Source organism: Haliotis asinina, chromosome 4 (assembly GCF_037392515.1).
Source record: "Haliotis asinina isolate JCU_RB_2024 chromosome 4, JCU_Hal_asi_v2, whole genome shotgun sequence".
NCBI lineage: Eukaryota > Metazoa > Mollusca > Gastropoda > Lepetellida > Haliotidae > Haliotis > Haliotis asinina.
Genome location: NC_090283.1, coordinates 73,079,040 through 73,090,086, shown reverse-complemented (window position 1 = coordinate 73,090,086; position 11,047 = coordinate 73,079,040). Strand labels below are relative to the sequence as shown.

Here is an 11,047-nt window from a genome sequence, read left to right as displayed (position 1 = left end):
GGTGTGTTTCGTTTCCGGAGCAGAAATCAAAAACTTCTTAATATCTGTCAGTGTTACTTGGTAGATATGTGAGGCAGATCGCAAAGTGGTGCCTTTTGCTATGTACAGGTTTTTATGATGTATTATTTTCTCGGTTCCATGAACACGTTGCTGACTTCGTTTGCGGAGCACAACTCGAAAACCATTTCATATCTTTCTAAAGATCTTGGCAGATATACGAGACAGATAATGGAATGGTGACTTTTTCCGATTACAGATATATGGCATTTATATTTTTCATGAAGTCCATAGAACCAAGTCAGACATGGTCTAAAAACACAATAAGTAACTGTCGGATAATTTATCCCTTCAAATATGTTGGGGCCGGGGGGATATGTCATCTTCTGATGACTCTTGTTTAGAAATGGAGAACTCGATTTTATTCAAAGTACAGGCAGAAGGCAGGGTATGGACAAAAACATTCGTATTTGCCCACTCGTTTAAATGCTGATGAAAATGAAATTCATCATATTTTTGCTTGTCCGGTCTATCATGATACACGTCTTAAATATTTTCCTTTGTTACGAGTGCGTACTATTAATCACAGAGAGACTCTTGTAAGAATGTTACAGTCCTCTGATATCTCACTGTTAAAAACCTGGCAAATTTTGTCAAAAACGCTGTTGGTCTACTATCGTCATATGTTCAAATTTTATTAAATGCAGCACCGAGTGTAAATATTTGCATGTAATAAGTACGTGGGCCTGAGGCCTTATTACTGAAATATACGAATTTCGCATTTCCAAAGGCCCGATTTCGATTCCGCACATGAGAAAATGCGTAAAGCCGTTTTCAGGTGCCCCAAGCCGTGATACTGCTGGAACACTGCTAAAAGCGGCGTGAAACTAAACTCACTCGCTAACTCACTCACTCTAGAATGGTCGATGGAACTCCTCGTGTACTCGTCTAGGAAGCAAAGATAAAGCCCCTAACTATTTGATTGTCTGTTTGATTTTGAAGTCACACTCCTCAAAATTGGGGTGGGGGAATGTACATGTAAGGCCAGCGCCAGGCATTCTTTGCAAATGAATCAAAAGACAACACGACATGACAAGTAATGGTCACAGCGCCTTGAACCAAGTGTGTATATTTTGTTGGTTTCAGGTCCACAATGGTTCTAGTCACTAGCTGTCGCTCGCACTGACTATATTCATATTCTTCTGTTTCGGCACCAACGAGTTATCCTCTGTGGCAGCCAAATCGTACTGGTCAAGCACGTTGTCGTCCTTTTGGGCAGTGGTCTTTCTTCCTAACATGGACAGGAATCCAAATGTCACCGAGGCAAAGAACATCACAGCTGAAAACAGAGTCAGGAATAATATAAAATATATAGTATTATGAACTTGTTTCCCACATCAGTATGAAGAAACGTAGGATAATTTATTGACAATAATTTCTTTATATATTTACTAGAATCCGACCTTTACTAAAAATTGTAATCCCAAATATAACATATGTTACATTTGACCACTTTCTAAATGGCATCGTGTATCCATAAAATAAAACAAAATAAGAAAGTTGATATCCATATGTATCGTACTTTTCTTATCATTCATCACCTTCTAAGATGCCAATCAACAGATCAAATCGATACTAAACACGCATTTTAGACGCGTGACAATATGTGTGACGACATTTCGACATGGATTACAACTTTATCGCTATTGTAACCTCAACCAGCTGTAGATTCCGACTTATTCGTATGCAGTGTTGAACCACTATCACATCGTGAAAATAAGACGTGTTCGCAACGAGCGTTATCCTGCCCCAACGCCACCATCAGCACACGCAAAGACGAGTTGCCGTGAACATGTCACCGTAGGGCTTTCACATCCATACAACTCAGTTTCGAAAGCACTACAGTGCTTCCAGATTCCATCGACCAGCGTCGTTTTCCTCAACAGGTGCACGTTCCTTTAGAAAATGTCCAGCACAAACAAATGTTAATTTAGTCACCTTTATCAAATATTTTATATTCAGTGAGGATGTTCATGATGAAACATTTTTCATGTGCTAGAATAGCAAAATAGTTTAGTATATGAAATACTCACATGAGCACACGAAAACATAGCTGAAATTGTTGGTCAGTTCGAATATACTCCCTACAAACAGAAAAAATAATGAATCAACAATGTGTGTCTTGGCGACTAAAATCAGAACAAGAGCCTTTAACGAAACTGGTATTCTTTCAGTGGCAATGTTTGGTGTCGCAGCGTGAAGACGCGGTGTAGTGATTTGCTTTTGAAACTCCTTCAAAGCGAATACCGCTTTCAAAAAGTAGTCTGATATCAGCCAGACAGTGCCTGCTGTTTGCTGCTCAGTTTCAACTGGAAGGTGATTTCTGATGCGTTATGGTGATGCCTTTTTAATCGTTTTACGAAATCTCTTCAAACTAACATTTTCATGCAAAGGATTTTTACGTGTGCAATCGTGTAAAATAATGTTATCAACACTTTTGATACATATTTCTACGATTGACAGGTAATTAATAGATTTTTATAAATACAAAATTCCTAGTCAAAGCAAAATGAAACGGTAATCAACTACCCGAGTGTATTAAGGCATTTGGTTTACACACAAAACGTGATTATACTGATCCAGTCGGAATCTCCACACCCAGTATAATCACCTGAATACAGCATTTGTCGTCACATCTAATAAAATTGTCATGATCGGCTACCGATGGTTACATCGAATATAGTTTGCAGATTTGCTTCCTATAGCTTTGAGAGTACTTCCCCTTCATCCCTAAATCAAATATACAAATTTAAGATACATGGTTGATTAGGGTATGGTGGGCTAGCCAAAGGGAGATCGTAGGAATACGGTGGAAACTGTCATAACTGGCAATCTGCCCAATCCGGCAAGTTGTCAACACCAGTATAAAATGTCACGCCCGTCAGTGGCATATACATTTATCATCAGCTCTACAATCTGGCACGTTGTCTAAACTGGATTATTTCTTCAGTCCCGATGAGTGCCGGTGTAGACAGCTTCCACTGTATAACTAAAAAGTAGTGTAAAACTATTAACACTCACTCAAACCTTCCTTTATAGTTACAATAGTCCATGTGCCAGACCGAATTTCATTACTAATGTGCTGAACAGATGTGGTTATGATATTTGGTTAACTTGATATATGAGGTGTCCAGAAATGGTTGATGGACCTTCAGATCATTTTGCCAAATGACATTTTGGTGGCCACCTTTAAATATGGCTGCCAGTTTTTTCTTCAAATATAGGGGGTAAGGGAATCCGCTATAACTCTACACAGGATTGACCAATTGATGTATAAATGGGCTACAAATGTTCCTAAGAACATTCCGCATCTCCTGATATATGATTTGTGTTGTTTAATTAAAGTTACCTGCTTCATATGTGCAAAATACTTTGAAAAAGGTGACATTTTTTGCATATTTCACGAGTTTCCTTCAAATGTTCAGTCCCAAAGGCATAAAAGGATCCAGGATGGGCAAAATATGGGTAGGTTAGAGGGGTGTCTTAGGCATCCACAACAACTGTTACATTGACTGTAATTCACATTTATTTGATCTAATAATCCGTTTTTCAAACATAAGCCTTTTTCAGCAAATTTGGAAAATGGTGTCATACTTTGCTATACCGTTACAAGTCAAGTGTGCAAATACACTTTGAATACACTGAAACTAACAGGAAATGAAGATGCTAAAACTGAAATTCAACTCATTGTGGCGTACACCAGCAAAACCAGCCACAAGTTGCAAAACATTATTTTAATTACCTTTCCTATGAATAGCTGATAACAGACATCGTTGCACTCCACTGACGCAACAATGGTTACCGTACGTATTAAACTGATCAGGGGATCAAAACCCTTGTAACTGACGCTACTTGTGCCTGGTTTTCCTGGAGCGGGCCACATTTTTTGTCGTTCATTTTTTAGTTTTATCAAAAAGATATCTTTATCTATTTTTGGTTTTACTTATAGTTGGCACACAGTTCGCGACTGACTGATCAACAATGTATTAACACTTTAAACCAGTATCATGCAACAGCGTTACATCCATGTAATATGAACTTGTGGCTCTCATTAGTGCATTACAAATTCCCTTTAGACCCATTTGCAATATTCTTCCCCACTGTCGCTGTCATCCATAGGCTGACTGTCTGACTGGTCCCCATTCTCTTCTGCCATGTTGGCACAGTGTATCAATTTGCATGCTGGAGTGCAACGGATTCCATATGCCACGCATGGACATCATCGCAACAGCGAGAAAGATGTTGCTAATGTTGAAGCACCAAGTGGAATGTTATTAGGAAGATTTTGAGCCCATTTGCACATCAATCCTGAGATGGAAGCAGAACTTAGCGATCCCATTTGTCAAGTGAGGGGCGGTGGGGTAGCCTAGTGGTTAAAGCGTTCGCTCGTCATGTCGAAGACCCGGGTTCGATTCCCCACATGGGCACAATGTGTGAGGCCCATTTTCTGGTGTCCCTCGCCGTGATATTGCTGGAATATTGCTAAAAAGCGGCGCAAACCTAGACTCAGACACACACACACACACACACACACACACACACACATTTGTCAAGTGCTAGCTACCTGTAGCAGGTATCAGAACAAGTCCTGTGTGTGCAACAAAATTGTCTCTGATATACGATTTGGGGTGTTTGACCTTGCACCTGTGATGCACGCCACACGTTTTCCCTTCAAGATGCACCATGAGGACGTACCGCTATATTCACTAAAGTTTCAGCTATATCTCCGTCTGTCATCTTGATTAGGGAAAGTCAAATGTCCACGCCAGGGAATAATGAGTCTCCATTATCAACGGAAAAAGATTCTACAGGGCGTAGAAGTCAAAGCAGTGATGACAATTGCACGAATGATTCACCAACAACGCGCGAAGCCGGAACAGGTTGTGTCAGTTTCGTGAAACCTACAACCAGGGTGCCTCTCTGACACACAAACACACAATGTTAGGGGCGTATCTACCATTATAAAAGAACCAGGCTTACAAGATGGACACGCCCTCATAACCATCTAAACATAAAGCTTGCAACCTATCGGGTTTACACGAAAGCAAATGGAGTGCTACGCGCCTGATTGTCCGGGAGAAAACGGTTGGCTGTAATAACAATAGCTGCCTGGACCCCCTAAGGGAGGCAACTTTATGCAACAAACTGACGCCTTCTCATAACAGGAGATCTGTGCTTTCTAACAACAAATATATACTCTATGGAAAGGAATGCTTTAACTCTATGAAAAGGAATGCTAGGAATGGGCAAGACATTCTCACCAATTCGCGCACACTGGTGACCTAACAACTTTCACTAATCCATCAATATAAGTTTCAGAGTTTATTTTGCTGTTTATGTCCAGTGCTATCCGAATAAAAGAAACTGGCTTGGACATTTCTGAATCTGACAAAACATTATGAATGCTTACCTGCGATGGGTGGTCCGACGAGGTAGCCAATACCCAGGAAGAACATCACAGCACCGTAGGCAATGGCAAAATGTTCTACTCCGGCAATGTCTAAAGCTATCGTGCTCTGCAGGGCAAACACACCACCCGTATAAACACCAAGGAGTGCTCCATATGTGAGTCGTCCAGCAACTGTTTTAACTAGGAGCGGCAAGAGCACAGATGTAACGGCAGTTATTCCAACAGTGCCAGAATATATCAACTCTGGCCCTACCTTCTTGTCGTTGGATAAAACGCCCAACAGGAGTCTTGATACAAAGCTGCCTATTCCTAAAGTAGATATACTTAACGATGCTTCTTGCAATGAAGCCCCGTTAAACTTCATGTAATCTGGAAGGAAGAGTATATGCACCGAGTATCCCATTGCAAGAAGAAGAGTACTCAGCATGAAGGCAATAAATGGAAAGTCGGAGAGAATGTTTTTATATGTTGTTATGTCCCCGAAAGCCGCGAAGAGAATGGCTCCCTTCTTGGTACGTCCACTTCGATTTTGAGCTCCTCGTAAGACTTCGTAAGACGATGGCCGCATCATCAGTCCGAATATACAACAGTGTGATACCATCGCTCCAACCATCAAGAACGCACCCGGAAGTGCATACCATTCGATAAACATTTGAATCAGCGGCGGGTGAACGAATATTCCTAGAGCTGTTCCGCAGACTGCTATTCCTGAAGCCAGAGCCGTGTCTTCAGGAAAGTAGTATCCAATCACTACCAATGAACCAACCTGAGCAAAGGCTTGAGCGAGTCCTGCAAGGATAATGTTGACTGATTGAATGACTGAGTAAGTAAAGCGCATCATACCATAAATATTTCCGTGGCTTGTGATTAATCAAAGCTGGGTCGGGAAAACCAATGATAGATAACGCGAGTAACGGCAAAATGGCCCACAGCTGTGTCTGACAACAAGGTTTGAATTCAGATCCCCTAAAGACCATTCATTATTGAAGATTATAATTTTTCAGTTTTGAATTTAAGCACTGATGGTGAAACCGATCCAAATTTATGAATTTTGTGTCAGATGTAGCGCATCACTTCAAGCAACGTAAATATGTATGTATACATATGTGAAACATGAAGAGATTAATACACTCGCGAGTGTGCCATATTGTTTTTACGAAACGAGTGTCAGAAAAAATACATATTTCCCGAGCGAGATTTCTGAAACGAGTTTCGTAAAAACAATATGACAACTTGCTTGTTTGTTTGATTTTGCTTTCGTTTTTGTTTGTTTGTTGCAACACCGCACTTGGCAATAATGGCCCGTAAGTAGGTCACGGTCACTTCGCGAGACCTTAGTACACGTGCTTCCGGTGACTAAAAGAGTTTTATACCTTTACGAATGGTGTCATTGGTGTCAGATGACATTGGCGGGTCGGGTGTAGGGGTGTTCCAATCTAACCATTCCCAAGTTATCCAGCTATTACGACTATCGTGAGCCGTAACAGCCAATCATGGTTGTCCAGTCTGGACTTGTGAAGTCATATTTTGCAATAGCTAAATTTGAAAATTCATCTGGTTCTTGAATATACGTGTTGCAGGGCCTTGCGACATCCCACAGATGGCATTCTTACCTTGTCAGGTTGTTGACGGGCAGCAGCACGGGAAACGGAAATTTTGTGGCCTTTACTTTGGCTCCCAACGTGGGGCTGAGCACGTTCATATGAAATTTGAGCAAACTTTAACACCAATACCCTTGCATGCGGCCTGGGACGTGCCTTCTGCTAATTTAGGGGAGTATGTAGCAGGGCGTGGATTCATCCTATAAAAGGACATCCATTTGACCATCATCTTTGGTCATGTCGACAAGGCGACTCCCGCAAAAGGAGCCGGGAACCAGCTTATCGCCTCGCAAGAATAACAAGTTCTATATCACAGCCGTGTCTGGACCAGACAGTTTCATTGATCAATAGCATGAGCACCGATCAAACGATCGGTAATTGCTTTCTTACGACAAGCATGGGATGCTGAAAACCCATTCTAACACGCTCTTCAAGAATGTGTTACAGCAACTATGATTCTACATGTATATACATATTTTGACACCCATCTATTGACCTTGGGGACACCTGAATGAATTAAATAAAAAATATGCCATGCAGTTTTTTACCCGCAACGAAGGCGTAGCTGACGAATAACACTCTGATGTCCATGACGAAAGCACTGACACCAAATCCCACAAAGCCAAGAATGCCAGACATAAAGACGCATGTTCTACAATTAAACATGTTGGTCACCAAAGCGGCGATAGGACCTGAAACATGGAGTTTAATATATGGTAGTCTATTGGAATAAGAAAACAAGTGGTGCGGTTGCATCTCGATTGAAGTAACTGCTCGTTCCAAATCGTTTAAGTTACAGTCCGTCTGGCGCAAAAGGGGACCGTTCACTTGGAAACTCGAAAACTAATTCACATAAAATACCAAACGAAACGCTGATCATAATCAAAACATCAGTCCAACTCTGTAAGCTTTTTTCCCAGAATTCATGTCCCATAAATATAAAAGTTGTTGAAACTATCATTAAAATATTGATTATTCACTATTTGTCACGAGGGAGGTATGCAGGAAAAGGGACAGCCTCAGCGTCAAAGAATCATTTTCCCCCCGAAGCCTACCTGCTAATGCAAACATGCAGCTGTGCAGGGAGCCAATCCAAGCCGTCAACGTGACGTCGCCATGGAAACGATCCAACAGGGCCACGTGGAACACCCCTACTGCATAATTCAAGGCGGGGTTCAGAAACTGGGAAAGAAACGCAGCCAGCAAGACCACCCAGGCGTACTTGCTTCTGCGTGTACTTTGGAAGTCTGCAACGGCCGGGTAATCCACGTTCTCGTCCGTCATCTTACCGGAAACCATAAGCTAGAGAATGTTCAACCTCTTCCGCATGTTCCTGTAAGGAAATATAGCGTTTACATATAAGGGAAGTCTGTACACTGCCAGTATACTTGTCGTGATTACTGTGACATAGGATTGGAATCGATATAAGCTATACTCACAGTTTACGTGGGCTATCAGTAGCCGAAAGTCACCAAACCAGCTCTTTGTTGAACGCCGCAGTCTATGCTCTGTCCGTAGAATGGTACACAGTGTCCAAGTCAAGCATATATAAAACCTCGCTCTGTAATCCTGGAATATCATGTTGTAACATATGTTAGTCGTCAGATGTTCTACCGATTAAAGTGAAATGAAACAGCTCTGTAGCTTACCTGCATGTTAATATGCATGTAAAACCGACAAAAATACAAAATACATCCGTATTGATATGCATATATGCTGTGCATTGTATTGAAAACTACAATCTAGCAATTGAAATGGAACGATTTCAGTAGATTCCTATGTTTAGAGCATTTGGTTTTGTCATTTGCCTTTAAAAAGAATTTAACAACATGGACAGAACAAGATACATAATCATTACAAATCAAAGGACGAAACAAACCAAACAAATAAACAATGTTTTATTATAATTTGTTCTCAACACATTCGGATCACAAATCACAATTTGTTCTTTATTTCGTACACAAATCCAGGTGCCACAATTGGATGGAATAACATAGAGAGTCAAGATACAGTGTATTGCACCGACCCTTGTGGTCATATATCGGGATACGTTCACAGTGCGTTCACAGTGCGTTCACAGTGCGTTCACATGGTTATGTTTGAAGATTTCCATCTTCGCCGACATTGTGTTCAGGTCACTCAATCTGTTAACTGGATATTTTCATATATTCGTTAACAAAACACTGGCTCTGTTATTCGGTTATGAAGTACGTGCAAATGAATAAAACTCATTGATACTTTGGTGACCCATGCTGTTTTATCTTGGGTAGTCAGTAAGCAGTGATATAAAAGTTGTCATTGTTTGGGGGCTAAGTGTAACCTGGAATCTCCCTGAACAAAATGGACTATTCAAGCACCGTTTGAACTTTCTGGAAGGTGCTCACACCATATATATGGACAAGCTCATGCCTCTATCCTTATTTCATTACTTCAAGACTCGCTGTTGTGTGCAAGTAATAGTATCATGCCCCCGGATCCAGCCAAAGTCACTTTGGGAAGATAGAGAGTTGCAGAGGTGAATATTGTTATCAGTGACTTATCATCAGATTAGACACACAAGAATATCCGGGTTAAAATTGACCTTCAGCAACAAAATACAAAATGCTTGTCTAGTGAGACGAGTAATGGGACTGGGTGGTCAAGCTCGCTGACTTGGCTGACTCGTCATTGTATCCCAACTGCGCATGTCGATGCTCATGATGTTGATCATTGTTTACAGACCGCCACCATGCAGCCGGAATGTTGCCGAGTGCGACCTTGAACACAATCATCAAAATGGCGAGATATTGAGGGCGTATATTTCTCTGAGATATCACTTGCTGTCATGTGGCACTGACTATTGTGAGCGGTACGCAGAAATCAGTGGCATTCACTGGAATGCTGCTAAGCTATTATGATACATCAGGATGTGCAGCCCAGGATACAGTGCCAGCTGTGGCATTTTGAACAGACTGAAGCTGATTCAGAAGATCACTTTAGACTGTGATAAAAGGGTTTTTGCAGCAGACATTACAAGCATGTTACATTGAGATACCCTGCTTCTGATGTTGCGAGATATTGAATATTGTGAATGCACAGTGCCATTTAGAAAGTGGTCAAATGTATGATACGGTTGAGAATACACTTTCTCACTAACGTACATATTCTAGTAGCTTGTGAGTTGTTTCCCATTCCGGGATTCGAACCCACACTGTCAGAGTCAGGCACCTGATCACCAGCTCACTAACCCCCTCAGCCGCCGCGTCTTTCTCTGTGGAAGACTCAGTTGTTGTGGGTGTCAGTATTTTTATCAAAAACGACGACCAGGACCATTACATCATAGCTGTTGGTGGAGATATCCATTACTGCTACACAATATATTACGAGATTGCACACTTCGAAAAGCAAAAAAAACCCACAACCTTGTGCAGCTCTCACAATGAACACCCACATACTTGTGCTCTCACAATGAACACTAACGTGCCTGTGAAGCTCTAGCAGTGTACTGAAACATACTTGCCCAGCTGTCATGGTGAACAATTACATACTTGTGCAGCTCTCACAATGAACACTTACACACTTACAGCTGTCATAGTGAAAACATGCTGGTTGTGAATGTCCCCAAATATAAACTCACCCACTAGCGTGGCTGTCCTCATCACCTTCACGTCCACGACTGTCACGACACCCTGGACACGCCTCTTCAGGTCATTGCACGGCGCATGAGCTTGGATCGATTGTCCACCCCAGCGCAGTAAACACGTATGTCTGCGAACGGCCGTATGCTATCTCTGGCGTTCAGCAAAGTCTTTCTGGGTCAGCATTCACAGTCTTGCGTCCGCTATAAATAGACCCGAGGATACCTTGCCTTCTTCTCGATTTGAGACGCATGTATGCCTCAGCACTGCTTTTAGTGTGGTTGGTTATGAATATAGAGGTACACATACCAATAGCTGTACGTGCGAATGAGCTGTATGTATTTAACTGTCGGCTTCGGTCA

The 11,047-nt window shown here is 41.6% G+C and overlaps 1 protein-coding gene across 1 annotated transcript; it reads right to left on the bottom strand.

The window, feature by feature from the left end:
- Positions 1–662: 662 nt before the first annotated feature.
- Positions 663–10,843, bottom strand: LOC137282719 (monocarboxylate transporter 12-B-like). Its single transcript, XM_067814507.1, has 7 exons — positions 10,685–10,843; positions 8,508–8,637; positions 8,124–8,401; positions 7,617–7,760; positions 5,468–6,256; positions 2,091–2,141; positions 663–1,336 (listed from the first exon to the last, which is right to left on the bottom strand). The coding sequence occupies exons 3-7, from the start codon at positions 8,365–8,367 to the stop codon at positions 1,164–1,166; spliced, it is 1,401 nt and encodes a 466-aa protein (XP_067670608.1). The 5' UTR covers positions 8,368–8,401; positions 8,508–8,637; positions 10,685–10,843; the 3' UTR covers positions 663–1,163.
- Between the last annotated feature and the right edge of the window lie 204 nt (positions 10,844–11,047).

What these genes read in the sequence shown, in the direction of transcription:
- LOC137282719 (XM_067814507.1), bottom strand. Translation starts at nt 8,367, where the DNA reads ATGGTTTCCGGTAAGATGACGGACGAGAACGTGGATTACCCGGCCGTT. An exon ending in CTGCATGTTTGCATTAGCAG is followed by an intron (nt 7,761 to 8,123) that starts GTAGGCTTCGGG and finishes TCCATGTTTCAG; the next exon opens with GTCCTATCGCCGCTTTGGTG. An exon ending in CTATGTTTTCGTGTGCTCAT is followed by an intron (nt 1,337 to 2,090) that starts GTGAGTATTTCA and finishes CTCTGTTTTCAG; the next exon opens with CTGTGATGTTCTTTGCCTCG.